The following is a 15014-nucleotide window of genomic DNA, read 5'->3' as shown; positions in this document are numbered from 1 at the left end:
TCTATTAGCCTTCTTTCCCAACGTCTGGGGGAACAATTAGATAATTGATGTAAGTATTTCAAGCGATAAAACAAAAGCTGAAATTTGAAATCTAAGTCTTAAATAAGAAACACTCATCAAGTGTCTTCATAGTCTGACTAAAGACACTGTTCCCTGCTTGTAAAGGCCTGCTCTTCACTAAATCTCCTTGTGTTGCCATATTTTTGACAGTGCTATTATGCTGTACTTTGTTGCCATCTGCTGACCAAACAGAGATACTGAACCCAATAGTTACCTGCATCACACTGGATAGTTCACCATGTTTCCCTCTGCCTCTGTCTGAGAAAAAACAAAACATAAAAGTATAAAACATCCTGCCTTGTGAAGAAAAAAAACATCATCTTCTATTAGGGTATAGCTTGGTGTAAAATCTGAGCGCAACTGCAGTACTGATACCAATCTTCACCTAGGAGATGTCAATATTGGTATTTTTTCACTTCATAGAGAAAATCATAAACAGTGATTTGAAGTGTACAGGAAGCATAGGCTTTTGTATTATGAGATGACTGTATTCTCTTATTTTACTTATTTACATTTAATGTACTTTTTTTTTTTTTTTCATTTTTGAACTTATAAACAATGTGGTCTAATGTAATCACACATTTACACTGTTAAATGTTTCATTGAGTTACATCTTTTTAATAATTTAGTTAACTCACTTGTGCTGCTGGACCATCTAATAGAGACCAACAATCTGATCCCACTGCTGCTCCAACCCAAATGAAACATTCAAATATCTAAACAGTGGAGTAACAAGGCACTGCTTTCCTATTAGTACAGTTTAAATTTGACATGTTTTGGCTGATAATGATTCAGATCTTAAGCCCAAAACATATAATCTATTTTTTTGTACACATTGTACTTAAAGCTTAAAATGATGTAACCTAAATAAAACTGTAAGAGCCCCAGAGAAAAGCTAAAAGCCTTTTTTTCCCAACACATAATCGGACTATTCAAAACGAGCATTAGAATGTGAAAGCAGCTGTAAGACTTTGATAAAGTAGGTTGTGGTGTGAGCAGTAGCACTACCTTTCTACCAACCATGAAGCAGCGTTTAGCTAGCAACCACTGTGATAATGCTGCAAGCACATGTGAAAATGTGCGCCCCGGAAAAGGCCCATGTATATTACTTCTGTTTTCAGCTAAATACATTCTTCAATAAATTACCTACCCTTAGCACGAGCTTGCTAGGTGTGTTTCTCCCAGGTCTTCTTTTAGCTAGCTGAAAAGAGTTAGACACAAAAGTCAGTGCACTGCGACCTTAAACTAATGAAGTCAGTGAGTAATTTGTTGAAAAGAGAATCACCTGGAATTTCATGTTGAGTTTAAGAGAGCAGAAATGCATGGTGAAATTAAGTTTGAAAAGCAAGCTTATTTGGGTCACTTTCTTGATACTAATGCATCTAGTTGGGTGCTTGTTAAACAGGAACAATGTGAAAAGTACAAAGCTAGGGGTTATTGGTCTATGATTCGAATTTACCGCGTAGCTGCACTGGAGCGTTTAACGCATGCGCAGTGCTGACTCATGAGGTATGCTTAATTAGGACAACAAATCACAGGTGTGCGACCAAAAGTCACGTGATCGTGAGCCCAACATTGTGATACACGCACACAAAAATACACCTAGGTTGCTATTTTATAAACATTCTACCACTTGGATATCAATTCATTAATAAGCTACAACAATATACAAAGTGCAAGGTCATTAACAATGAATTACTTAAAGTAAAGTAGACTTTTCAACCCAAATTTAGGATAATTGGGTTTTCAACAAATCAAGAAACAGAAAGGGGTTAAAGAACCTATTTCTAGGCTTACATTTTTATTACTCCAAACATACAAAATCCAGAAAATAGATTTCCATTCATAAAACATGACCTCAAATGGTTCAGGAATAAAATCAAATATATAATTGATATTAGATTCTTCAACCATAATGAATATTGAGTAATATTAACTACCATTATACATGAGAGACAGATACTATCTTAAATATGCATGTATTATAGAAGTAGCTCCTCAAGAGTTTAATTGAAATCAATTTCGTCTTGTTTTTCACTTAAAAACTTGATTTTATTGTTAAGTCAGTTCCAGCAAATCACACGACTTTTGTTGGGTCTAAGGAATAAAAGCATAGGCCTGTCTAAATATTACGCAACTAAATACTATGTTCAATCAAATCATCACACATTTAATGATACAAGTAACCTTACAGCCTGGTAAAGGGTTGATATTGTGGGTCTAAGACTGCAGTGTGCAATCTGTTTAGCAGAGACATGGAGGAGGGCTTTGATGGTGTGGTAACGGGTCGAGTAATGGAGGCCCAAAAGAACATTTTGTGCTTATATAGTGGAAACGATCTATTCACTGCCAAGCTCTACACGTTGATCTTGCCTGTCTCATTTTCATTCTGCTTTTTTTTGTGTATTTATTTTATTTTGCACAGGGCTAATTCAGTACACCCTGTGCCTCACCCCCATGTCTACAAACAACACCACCTCACTTGAGGACTCAAATTGTCAGTCACACTACGACCAGAACAAGCAGTGCCTCAGTATAACTTCAGGGGTTTTACTTGCCATGAGGAGAAGAGGCCGTATTACATGGCGACAATGTGGACCATACAGCTGCAGATGATAGTGGCAGCAGTATTCAAGCCAGAAAGGACCCTGTAGTAACCCCTGAAGAGAAGTCTAAGAAAGGGCTGACATAAATTTCATGAAAAAAATTCTCGTATTGATGAAGAAAATTAAAACATCCATCATGATGTAGGAGTTAGATTAACCTGCATTCTTGGCATGGCGTTTCTACAGTTGTCTTATTGTGTATGATGTATGCCTTCCTTCTTTATTATCACTGAAGCTTATTTTAGTTTTACCATATTGAAGAAGAGGATAAATCCACAAGTTAACATTATCATATTTTACTTTTCCTTATCATTAAGAACAGCTGGATCTAACAACCCACCTTCTTGTTGTAGCCTACAGAATCCAAAGGTCCAAAGGAAAACTGCTAAAATGAGGAGTACCTTCAGATCGCGTAGAGAGGAAATAATATCTAGATTACATTTTGGTCACTCGAGATTGAATAGTAGTGCAGTCAGAATAAGGAAACATCCAACTGGAATATGTGACTTGTGTACAGAAGAAGAAACAGTGGAACACGTAGTCATGAACTGTCAAAGGTATGATACGGAAAGAAGAGAATGATAAGGAGGTTGAGAGAGAACAAGATGACATTGAACATATTTGAAATTCAATGGATGGCTGCTATAGATTTTTGTTTAAGTTTTTGAATATAACTAAGTTGATACAGATGATTTATTTTTAATAGTATTACTTATATTCTTATTTAGAAATATTATTATTAATGTTATTTCTTTGTATTTCTTTGTTTATTTATTTTTATTATTATCATTATTATTATTTCTTAGAGAAGATAGATAATAGTGCCCGATCCACACTCCACACCAGTAGGTGGCGGTAATGCACCTAGAAGTTGTTTGCCATCGCCAATAAAAACCCAAGAAGAAGAACCCGCCTTCTTTGTAGTTCTTTTCTAAAGTAGCCTACAAGTCCCAACGAGCATTTCCGCTATCACCATAGCAGCGGGAAGAGGTTTGTGTCCCCCATCATGGAGAGCCAGAGTCGGCTCTTTGCAGCGATCCTACCGGCTGCTGGACGGGAATATGTCTCTAATGAAAACGAGCAAGGCCTCGAGGTGCGAGCGGTTCACCGTCAGAGTCCCGGTAACCGGATCAGGGAGGTCCAGGTGACCGGAACAGCTGAAGTGAGCTGCCCAGCGGACCGAGTGTGTGTGCGGGTCAGTGTTGGCAGCAGCAAAGAGTCAGTCAACGAGGTGACCACCAGCGTTTCACGGAGACTAGACTACATTTTACAGACTGTCAGGTAAACACAAACACAGTCCACGTTGTAACTCAGAAGAAGCAGAAGTTTCAAGAGAAGCAGGACACTTTAAGATACTATTAGAGAGATAATGTGGATCAGTTTGTATCGGTGTCACTGTCGAATCTAACTTTATCATTAGTTGTGTAATGTTACTAACACATGCTGTTCAACAAAGCTTTAAAGCACGTGATATGAACAGGATAACAAGTAGGTAAGCTAACATAATAAAAGCTACTGATAACAGCTTCTCATGTGGCAGCAGGCTATTCTCAGAGTACTAGTTCTATCTGATCAGAAAATAATAATAGGTTTATATAGTTATTCTTAACTTCACCTTCAAATAAACTAGCAACTGCAGCCAATAATCAAATGCAGTACAGTTAAAAGTTTTATAAACCCCTCAGAAATATCCTGAAATCAGGGGCGGATCCATGGGTGGCAAAACCAAGCCACAACTGCTGTTGGGGAGTCCAATGCCGAAGTGCTAAAAACTGCAGTTCATCGAGGATCCGCTTGAGGCTGGGTCAAGAAGTACCAGAAACCACATACACACCAATTCAAAAAAGACAATCTTTACAGCAGAAATAAACATGTTTGCGCCTGGTACAAAAGACGAGTGTAGTCTGGATAGATCATTTCTCGATCGACTCACACATTTTTTTCTAACGTGGCAATTTCGAAGATATTGAGATTACGAGTCTTCCAATGAGAGGCACAGCTGACCTGATTTACAGGCAGGAAAACTGTAGCTGTTGGCTAGGAGGCTCAAAGCCCTACTCTTTACGTCACAAACGCTCGACAGCAGCAATATGGCTGCCGCCACCGATTGGCCTCAAAACAGCGCTTCAGAAACAGATGGGTGACGTCACAGTTACTACGTCCATATTTTATACAGTCTATGTTGGGGGCCCAAAAAGCCACAGATGGTTCACAATCAAGCAGCAACCTCTGGTTTTAAAATATGAAGCCCATGCAGAAGTGTTATAAACCGCAGTTCATCGAGCAACCACTTGAGGCTGGCTGCAGGAACACCGGAAACCACATACACACCAATTCAAAAAAGACGATCTTTGCAGCAATAATAAACATGGTAACAGCCTGGTTCAAAAAATTGCATCGGTCTAATTTCTCTATCGGCACACATCGTACAGGGGGTGATATTTTTTATAACGTGATACTTCAGAAGATATTAAGATTAAGAGTTTTGCCCAAACAAGAACATGACTGGCTTGAATGACAGGCGAGAACACTGTAGCTGTTGGCGAGGAGGCTTAAAGCCCGCCTTTTTACCTCACTCTAGCTCAACAGAAGTCACTTGCGGTTAGCAAACATCTTTAAGAGGCTCTATAGCCACCGTCTGGCGGGAATACCGTATTACAACCAGGCACCGGTGAAAACAATGACATATTGTACTTTTAAAATGAGAAAATATTTGAAGTAACTCTTTGATTTCTACCAAGTGAACTAGTATTCGGAAATTCAAATATTCGAAGAACAGTGCCCAACCCTAGTTCATATGTGTGGGTGCACACCTACTTCATGCCAACCCTATGTAAGTCAGTGCATCGGGTGGGCCACCCCAGTTAAGATTGTCTGGATCCGCCCCTGGTTGAAATATGATCGTACTCTCTTAGAGCTGCTGTTGGTAGGAATGGTGTAAAAAAACTGTACTTTTTTTCTGCTGGATTTGTAGAAAAGGTCATAATACCAATCAGTACTCATCTGTAAGTGAAGTAATTTGAGATTATGGTGAAATCTCTGTGTTTGCCAATGCCTTTGTATCAAGCAATGTTTCCCCTTGTTCCCGTTATCACGGACCAATCAGAGCTACTCCCCGACCCTCTGTTGCCTTGACTGACTGGGAAGCCACTTCTTCCTCATAGAACGCGCACAATAATCTTTTGTGGGCGGGGTTACGGGAGCAGAGAGAGGAGGGGAGTGAGAGGAAATCTGGTGGGAAGGGTTAGTGTTTACATTCGGAATCTCTCTCCGAACTGATGTTTATATCACGACTACCAACAGCAGCTTTAAATCGGAAATAACCATGTTGAGTGTAAAGAAGCCTAAAATGTACCTCCTTTAGGCCTCATTTTATTTCTTGAGTTATTTTCCAATACAATAGTAGGCTACATAGTCTTGGGTTTCACTGAAATCATTAAAGAGCCTCTCATTGTGAGGATAAAGTTGTACTGTTGTAGGAATAGTGATTTCTGAACCAGTAGTTAAACAATGTAACATTTATGAAATATGAGCTAAAAGTCAAGTTAGTGTTTCTCATTTTATTATCCTCACTTAATTTGCTTAAAATCTGTTTTTATTCTGACACCATGTTCTCAAACTCTGACAGTGAACTTTGATTGTAATGAATATAATATTTTTCTATTAATTGTTCTTCACAGACAACACGGTGTCAGTGACAAAGACACCTCCGTGAGAAAGTTTCTTCACCGAGAGGTTGACCAGTATCACATGGATGCAGAGGTGATCAAACATTACTGATCCAAATATGTCATGATGTAGTTAAACATCAGTTTCAGTGTATTATGTTTTATGAACTGTGCTTGTTTCTGCAGGTGGTAGTGACTTTCTTAGATTTTGAGAAGATGGAGAGAGTGTGTAGTGTCCTGCTGGAGAAGCTGGACAAGAGTGTTTGTGTGGGAACACCCCAGTTCTACCACAGTACTGAATGCCTGAGCCAAATGAGGTATAAAACACACACACCAGGACCAAACAAGTAAAAGCACATTCATTATTATGATGAAATGTTGTGATTCCAACAAGCATATGTTTGTGTGTTCTGTAGGCGGCGTGTTTGTGTGTCAGCAGTTGAAAATGCTCAGCAGAAGGCCTGTGAAGTCAGTCAGCTCCTCGGTCAGACTCTGGGACCTCCTCTACTGATCAGAGAGGAGGAGACGAAAGAGTGGAGGAGTGAGGATGAGGAGGAGAGAGGCAGAAGCCAGGGTGCTGCAACCCTCTTTCATCTCCCCTGCACACCCACAATCACTGCCTCCTCACGGGTGTCTGTGTCCTTCAGCCTCAGAGACAGAAGAGGAAAAAAACTCTGACAACGTTTCTCATGGACTCAGGAAACAGACGAGGGGACTGTCACTGTTAAAATGATTTTATTGCATAGCTGCAAAGTGCATTTTTCAAGTCTTTTTCTACCTCAGCTGAGACAGGATTTTAAATTTAAAGGTAAATGTACTTCATTTTGACAAAACATTTTTTCCTTACAGTATTTTCTGACTATTTTCATTAATCCACATCAAATGTCTTTAAAAATCAGGCTACCTTCAAAGTAAAAGTTTATTTTTATCTCCTGTTACTGTACTTTTTGGTATTTCTGAATAAAATACTGTTTATTTGCACATCTGAAAGATATGACAGTAGAACAGCTTTGATTTCACACAGTAAGTGAGTCTCAGAATTACTTCATTTCCCCAAAAGAACACCCCCACTTTTCACTCCATTTCAGCAAAGAGTGAATTTGAAAACAAACCTAGATGTGCTCAAACATTTGCTTTAATGTTCAGCAAGTCGAAACTTCTCACAGAAGAGTAGTCAGTAGTCCTCGTCTTCATCCTCAGGGAAGATCTCTCTGAGCCACGGCTGCATGATGAACCGCTCGCCATCAAAGTGTGTGAAGTATTCACCCAATGTGGATATGTCCGGCTAGAAATAACCAACAGTGAGTCCAAGATGTATCGATGTGAGTGATGGAGTGTGTTTATGGTTTGGTATTTTTCAGTACATACCCTCATCCCGGTGAGGCGCTCCAGTTGTGTCTGCGGTAGGTAACCAACAAACACTGAGCTGGGTGATGGCCCTCTAAACAGAACTTTATAATGAGGTGTCTTCTCGACTTTGATGCCCTGCGCGCACACACACACACACACACACACACACACACACACACCATCATCACAGACCACACTGAGCTGCTTCATGTCGGGTCGTTAAAGTCAAAAAGATGTGTGCTATAGCTGCTAACCTCATGGTCGGAATATATTCTTTCGATCCACTCAAGCGGGGCTTTGAGCTCTGAGTCCCAGCTCACCACCACACCAATCATGTTACCCCTCCTCTCTATCACTACATCTCCCACCCTGAGGAACACATAGGGAGGACGAGGGCGGCGCACTTTCTTTGATGCTACAGGGATGAAAACAAACGAGAACCTGAGACACTTTTCTATCATCTCAAATTCATTCAAGGCTTCTGGAGATGAATTATTTCTGAGTTTATCCTCTGACCAAAGCGTTTAAAAAAATCCAGTTCATACGGTATATATTTACAGTCACAAACCTCCAAAGAATCCTTTGTCATTGTCTTGAAGCATTGTCTCTAAGAGATCTGTCTTTTTCGCCTCTTCCTCCTCCAGTCCAAAGCCAAGAAAGGACCTGCAGAAAACAACAAGTGTCAACCTCTGTATTATATAAGTGAACATATATCATTCTTATCAGGATGGAAAAGGACTGCAAAGAGTGATATTTTCATATTACAGTATCATACTTGGCTTGAGATATATGCTGGCTCGCCCAGTCCATCCATAGGGTGCCATTGAGGTAAGATGTTCTCCACTCTTTCCAAATTCTAAGAAGTCTGAAACACCATGATTTTAGATTAATAACATAACAAATCAGGAAATTCAATTGGAAAGATCTTGTAGTAATATTTACTTGAAGCACAAGTAATAGTTAACAGGGCCGGCCCGTGGCATAGGCAAATGCTAGGGGCGCCAGCCATCCATAGGGGGTGCTGCTAAATAAGTGAGGAAGAAAATTTGATAATAGGGGAAAAAAATAGTTTTACCTAATTTAATTTTGAATTAAATTGCGGAATGATGCCAGTGAACATTTAAAAGCTTGTGATTCACTTTTGGTTTTAAGGATAATGGTATGCAAAGCAGTTTTTGAAGTCTTTAAGTGCTCATGATTTACTTGTTTTTGTTTTGTTGTTGTTGTTTTTCTTTACACTTTGGAAGCTGTTAGCTTAATTAGATAGAACATGTAGGCAAGGCTTAAATAAGCATTTTGCTTCTGCCTTTTCAGTCATCACTTCATCAGGGTTCCCACGCGTCCTGGAAAACCTGGAAAACAGTTGACCAGTTTTGATTCAAAGAGAGTGTGTGACCAGTGGAGTCGGGCAGAGAGCTTGGGGGTCTGTGCCTCACAACTTTCTCTGCAGGCTGAGAGCTCAATTACCGTACTCTAGCTCAGTTGTTCTCAAAGTGGGGTCCTGGGACCCCTGGGGGTCCGCGAACCATAGCATGGGGGTCCGTGAAATAATTTGAATACATTTCTAATAAATTATAAAATTGTGCTGTGTCATTACAAAACAGCATATACACCACTGTTATGATACCATTTGGTGGCTCGAAGGGATATGTGAGCCTTTCTACTGTTAATTTTCTGAAAGCGTTTAAGATCAATTACTTGAAAAGTATAAATGCTGTCATGTTGAGTCCACAAGGAACGAAATGACCCTCTGTTTTAAAGTATACAAGTGGTATTTACTTGATTAAAATTGAAGTGTTATCTGTTTATCACTATGGTACAGGTCTGAAGTATTTACATTGATACGTTTTACAATACAAATAGTTCCAAGGACAACTAAGAGTGCAAATGGTAGGGTTAGGATTAGGGTAAGGGTTAGGATAAGGGTTAGAGTTAGGGTTATGTTTAGGGTAAGGGTTGGGGTAAGGATTAGGGTTAGGGTTAGAATTAGGGTAAGGAATAGGGTTAGGATTAGGGTTAGGATTAGGGTTAGGATTAGGGTTAGGGTTAGGGTTAGAGTTAGGGTTATGTTTAGGGTAAGGGTTGGGGTAAGGATTAGGGTTAGGATTAGAATTAGGGTAAGGAATAGGGTTAGGATTAGGGTTAGGATTAGGGTTAGGATTAGGGTTAGGGTTAGGGTTAGAATTAGGGTTAGGATTAGGATTAGGGTTAGGGTTAGAATTAGGGTTAGGGTTAGGATTAGGGTTAGGATTAGGGTTAGGGTTAGGATTAGGTTTAGGGTTAGAATTAGGGTTAGGGTTAGAATTAGGGTTAGGGTAAGGGTTGGGGTTAGGATTAGAATCTGGGTAAGGGTTAGGGTTAGGATTAGGGTTAGGGTTAGAATTAGGGTTAGGATTAGGGTTAGGATTAGGGTTAGGGTTAGGGTTAGGATTAGGGTTAGGGTTAGGATTAGGGTTAGAATTAGGGTTAGGATTAGGGTTAGGATTAGGGTTAGGGTTAGGGTTAGGATTAGGGTTAGGGTTAGGGTTAGGATTAGGGTTAGGGTTAGAATTAGGGTTAGGGTTAGGGTAAGGGTTGGGGTTAGGATTAGAATTAGGGTTAGGGTTAGGATTAGGGTTAGGGTTAGGGTTAGGGTTAGGATTAGGGTTAGAGTTAGGGTTATGTTTAGGGTAAGGGTTGGGGTAAGGATTAGGGTTAGGATTAGAATTAGGGTAAGGAATAGGGTTAGGATTAGGGTTAGGATTAGGGTTAGGATTAGGGTTAGGGTTAGAATTAGGGTTAGGATTAGGATTAGGGTTAGGGTTAGAATTAGGGTTAGGGTTAGGATTAGGGTTAGGATTAGGGTTAGGGTTAGGATTAGGTTTAGGGTTAGAATTAGGGTTAGGGTTAGGGTTAGAATTAGGGTTAGGGTAAGGGTTGGGGTTAGGATTAGAATTAGGGTAAGGGTTAGGGTTAGGATTAGGGTTAGGGTTAGAATTAGGGTTAGGATTGGGGTTAGGATTAGGGTTAGGGTTAGGGTTAGGATTAGGGTTAGGGTTAGGATTAGGATTAGGGTTAGAATTAGGGTTAGGATTAGGGTTAGGATTAGGGTTAGGGTTAGGATTAGGGTTAGGGTTAGGGTTAGGATTAGGGTTAGGGTTAGAATTAGGGTTAGGGTTAGGGTAAGGGTTGGGGTTAGGATTAGAATTAGGGTTAGGGTTAGGATTAGGGTTAGGGTTAGGGTTAGGGTTAGGATTAGGGTTAGGATTAGGGTTAGGGTTAGAATTAGGGTTAGGGTTATAATTAGGATTAGGGTTAGGGTTAGAATTAGGGTTAGGGTTAGGGTTATGCAAGCAGAACCAGAACCAAACTCAAGCAAACAGAACCGGAACTAAACCCAAGCAAACCCAACCAGAACCTTACCAGACCTGAACAAGAACCGAACTAGAACCGAACTAGAACCGAACCAGAACCGAACCAGAACCGAACCTTACCAGAATCGTACCAGAACCGAACTAGAACAGAACCGTACCAGAACCGTACCAGAACCGTACCAGAACCGTATTGGAACCGTACCAGAACCGTACCAGAACCGTGCCGAACCAGAACCGAATTCAAGCAAACAGAAACAGAACCAAACCCAAGCAATCCCAACCATAACCGAACCAGACCCGAACCAGAACCGAACCAGAACCGACCCAGAACCGAACCAGAACTGAACCAGAACCGAACCAGAACCGAACCGAACCATACCAGAACGGTACCAGAACGGTACCAGAACTGTACCAGAACCGAACCAGAACCGTACCGAACCAGAACTGAACTTAAGCAAACAGAACCAGAACCAACCTCATGCAAACAGAACCAGAACCAAACTCAAGCAAACAGAACCAGAACCGAACCAAAGCAAACCCAACCAGAACCGAACCGGACCTTAACTAGAACCGAACCAGAACCGAACCAGAACCGAACCAGAACCATACCAGAACCATACCAGAACCGTACCAGAACCCAACTAGGACAGAACCGAACTAGAACAGAACCGTACCAGAACCGTACTAGAACCATACCAGAACAGTACCAAACCAGAACCGGAGGGCAAGCAAACAGAAACAGAACCAAACCCAAGCAAACGCAACCAGAACCAAACCAGACCCGAACCAGAACCGAACCAGAACTGAACCAGAACCGAACTTAACCAGAACCATACCAGAACCGTACCAGAACCGTACCAGAACCGAACTAGGATAGAACCGAACTAGAACAGAACCGTACCAGAACCGTACTAGAACCATACCAGAACCGTACCAAACCAGAACCGAATTCAAGCAAACAGAACCAGAACCAAACCCAAGCAAACGCAACCAGAACCAAACCAGACCCGAACCAGACCCGAACCAGAACCGAACCAGAACCGATCTTTACCAGAACCATACCAGAACCATACCAGAACCGTACCAGAACCGTACCAGAACCGAACTAGAACAGAATCAAACCGTACCAGAACCGTACCAGAACCGTACCAGAACCGCACCGAATCAGAACCGAACTCAAGCAAACAGAACCAGAACCAGAACCAAAGTCAAGCAAACAGAACCAGAACCAAACTCAAGCAAAAAGTATCAGAACCAGAACCAAACTGGAGCAAACATTATTAATGTCCTCAGGTCGGCATTGAGAAAAATCCGATGCCTCAGCTTGGATGGGCTGATCTGATTTCTCCTCTCAGTGAGTATTTGCCCGGTCTTCAAGAAGACTCTCTGAAGGAACAGATGAAGCCAGGATACACAGCCTCCCCTCCATCACCTGTATCCTATATCCTCACATGTGATTGGCTGCATGGCCGCCATGCTGACCAATCAAAACAAAGTTCTGCTATGAGCAGAGCTGGGGCTGAGCACTGAGAGAGCTAAGCAGCGAAAGGGAAAAACTGGGAGCCAGCTCTCTCTCTATGCGAGCCGGCTCTTCTGATTCACTATAAAGCATCGACTCTCAGAGCCGCAGGTTTTGATCACGACACATCACTAATGTGCTTAATCTGTGTTACAATTATGAGGGGGCCTTGGACAATTTTCTCACCTGTAAGGGGTCCCTGGCTCCAAAAAGTTTGAGAACCCCTGCTCTAGCTAGTAGGAGTGCAAACTCCCGTTAGTGAAAACAAACAACAAAAAGAGCGACACAGCTGCACAGAAACTCCTGGACTACATGTCTTTCAATGTAGACTTCCACTGAGAGGAACATATTAGACTATTTAGGAACTAAATTAGGAACTAAATTTAGACTGTCATACCAGCTTGATCATCAATGAAAATGTCATGGGAATGTCCTGGAAAATGATCTCTGGAAAAGAGTGGGAACCCTGCTTCATACATGACTGTTGCTTCGTTTAAAGTGTCTGCACTGTCAAAATGATTGTGTTATATAATGACTGAATAAATTCTACTACTACTACATTATGCATTTTGAAATTGTACAATTATTTTCCTGCTAAATATCAGTGTTATTACCATTTTATTAATGTTCTCTTAGAGGTTATTTTTATTTTAAAACAAAGGAAACCTGTAAAACATAAAGCTGGATGTCAGTTGTCTTTCAGTGTATATGTGATGTGATTGTTGGAGTTGGTTATAATGCAAGGGGCACTAGTTCAAATCTTGCCTTGGGCACCAAGTCGGTTAGGGCTGGCTCTGATAATTAAGTCCTGTTTCCAGAAATGTTGCCATACATTACCAGTCAAAAGTTTGGAAACACCTTCTTGTTCAAGGGTTTGTATTTATTTTAGTTATTTGAAACACTGTAGGTTAATGCCAAAGACATCAAAACTACGAAGGAACATAGCCTGTATGGAATTATTTGATTAACAAAAAAGTGTTAAACAAACCAGAATATGTTTTATATTTTAGATTCTGTAAAGTAGCCCCCTTTTTCCTTCATGACAACTTTGCACACTCTTGGTATTCTCTCAGTCTGCTTCATGAAGTGGTCTCCTGGAATGGTTTCTAATTAACATGAGCCTTGTCAAGAGTTCATTTGTAGAATGATTTGCCGTGTTTGAGACCATCAGTAGTGTTGTTCAGAGGTAGGGTTAGTACACAATGGATAGCCCTATTTGACTACTGTTGTAATCCAGATCATGGTAAAACCAGATTATTTCATAGATTTGATGTCTTCAGTATTAATCGACAATGTCGAAAATAATTAAAACGAATAATAACCATGGAATGAGAAGGTGTGTCAAAGTTTTGACTGGTAGTGTATGTCTTTAACTTTTTCTTTTCACGTTGACACAACTTTTCTAACGCAGGTGACGCCCCTCTGATTGGGATCCTACCGTGTGGTTGCGTGGAAGCGCTGCACTGACGTCGTGCTGGTCCACTTGGAGAGGAGGTACTGCGCGGGCACTGCGGAGAGCAGCAGCACGAGCTGCAGCACCGCAGCCGCTGTTAGCTGCTGAGGCATGACTGCGCAGGCGTCACCTGCAGACGGAAAGGCGCGTCAGGTGGTTGTGGCTCATGAGGGAAATAAATGCAAATCAGCCCCAAGTATTTATGCAAATGATGTCTTTTAAGAATTAAACCACAAGAACACAGAATAATGGGACTAGTTTCTTTGTAACGTTAAATATACACCATATTCAATATATGTCACCAATATTTTGTCTATTTGGAGCACCCTTGCATTGGAATTGACTTCGGGATAATAAAGTTCGGTCTTACCTTGTGTGCAAGGTAAGATGTGATTTAACCACACATCTTAAAGTCGTAAAGTTTGATAACAACATATGGCACTTCAGAAACTGAAGTTGAAATGCAAACCGGTCTGTTCAATTATCATGTCTTCCTCCAAAAGCAATTATGACTTACCTCGTATAATGATCCAAAGTCCTTTATCCAACTATCTGCCCAACATTGCGCCTCAGAGAGTTTGTTTTCGCTTAGAAAGGAGAGCAGAGTGACACGCTTTCACTTCTGTTTTATTTACATAAAGCTCTCGCGCGCACATGCTGCTGCCAACTGTGTATTTACATTTTTAGTGAAAATTGCCGAACAGGTTGTCTGCCCAATCGCAGCAGCCCACGGAAGAACCGGCGGACCTTTAGCGGCCCGCCACGTAAGGAAGAGCCGAGCCTGGGCGCTCAAAGCGGGGAGGCGGTTTGTCAGGCAGTACCGCCGTGGAAACGTAGGGTGGCAGAGTTGGTCGTTCATTCGTCCATGCAGCAGGCTGACAGGATCTCACTTTATACTTTGCATCGTCGTTGGCTGCATCCTACTGCTTTGTTCCCTTTGTAAACAGCAAGCAAATCATCCAGAGGGAAACATATCTTTTATTTTTAGACCCCAACAAAAAAAAT

General features: G+C 41.1%; 2 protein-coding genes and 1 long non-coding RNA gene across 9 annotated transcripts in view; 1 reads left to right on the top strand and 2 right to left on the bottom strand.

Annotated features, from left to right (window-relative positions):
* Positions 1 to 1560, bottom strand: part of LOC117823664 — a 67650-nt gene extending 66090 nt beyond the window's left edge. For 3 of the 7 annotated variants that reach the window (XR_004633460.1, XR_004633458.1, XR_004633459.1), the window contains exons 1-3: positions 1346 to 1558; positions 1211 to 1261; positions 275 to 318 (exon numbers count right to left, since the gene is read on the bottom strand). This is a non-coding gene — a long non-coding RNA (uncharacterized LOC117823664). Of the gene's footprint in view, positions 1 to 274; positions 319 to 1210; positions 1262 to 1345 lie in introns of all 7 variants that reach the window. The other 4 variants (XR_004633454.1, XR_004633456.1, XR_004633457.1 and 1 more) reach the window with 3 other exon arrangements.
* Positions 1561 to 3605: 2045 nt separating this feature from the next.
* On the top strand, positions 3606 to 7262 carry irak1bp1 (interleukin-1 receptor-associated kinase 1 binding protein 1). The gene is made up of 4 exons (XM_034700247.1): positions 3606 to 3947; positions 6347 to 6428; positions 6521 to 6651; positions 6751 to 7262. The coding sequence occupies exons 1-4, from the start codon at positions 3673 to 3675 to the stop codon at positions 7010 to 7012; spliced, it is 750 nt and encodes a 249-aa protein (XP_034556138.1). The 5' UTR covers positions 3606 to 3672; the 3' UTR covers positions 7013 to 7262.
* si:dkey-261l7.2 lies at positions 7051 to 14814 on the bottom strand. Its single transcript, XM_034700248.1, has 7 exons — positions 14527 to 14814; positions 13995 to 14139; positions 8460 to 8549; positions 8253 to 8347; positions 7939 to 8099; positions 7703 to 7819; positions 7051 to 7619 (listed from the first exon to the last, which is right to left on the bottom strand). Exons 2-7 carry the CDS (start codon positions 14120 to 14122, stop codon positions 7509 to 7511), a joined length of 702 nt encoding a protein of 233 aa, XP_034556139.1. The 5' UTR covers positions 14123 to 14139; positions 14527 to 14814; the 3' UTR covers positions 7051 to 7508.
* Positions 14815 to 15014: the final 200 nt, after the last annotated feature.

Source organism: Notolabrus celidotus, chromosome 13 (assembly GCF_009762535.1).
Source record: "Notolabrus celidotus isolate fNotCel1 chromosome 13, fNotCel1.pri, whole genome shotgun sequence".
NCBI classification, from domain to species: Eukaryota; Metazoa; Chordata; class Actinopteri; order Labriformes; family Labridae; genus Notolabrus; species Notolabrus celidotus.
This window is presented reverse-complemented; position numbering and strand designations above follow the sequence as displayed.

Coding starts and splice junctions, on each gene's coding strand:
- irak1bp1 (XM_034700247.1), top strand. CDS start 3,673: ATGGAGAGCCAGAGTCGGCTCTTTGCAGCGATCCTACCGGCTGCTGGA. Junction 3,948..6,346: donor TACATTTTACAGACTGTCAG/GTAAACACAAAC, acceptor TGTTCTTCACAG/ACAACACGGTGTCAGTGACA. Junction 6,429..6,520: donor AGTATCACATGGATGCAGAG/GTGATCAAACAT, acceptor TTGTTTCTGCAG/GTGGTAGTGACTTTCTTAGA.
- si:dkey-261l7.2 (XM_034700248.1), bottom strand. CDS start 14,122: ATGCCTCAGCAGCTAACAGCGGCTGCGGTGCTGCAGCTCGTGCTGCTG. Junction 8,348..8,459: donor CAGCATATATCTCAAGCCAA/GTATGATACTGT, acceptor TGTTTTCTGCAG/GTCCTTTCTTGGCTTTGGAC. Junction 8,100..8,252: donor TGACAAAGGATTCTTTGGAG/GTTTGTGACTGT, acceptor TCATCCCTGTAG/CATCAAAGAAAGTGCGCCGC.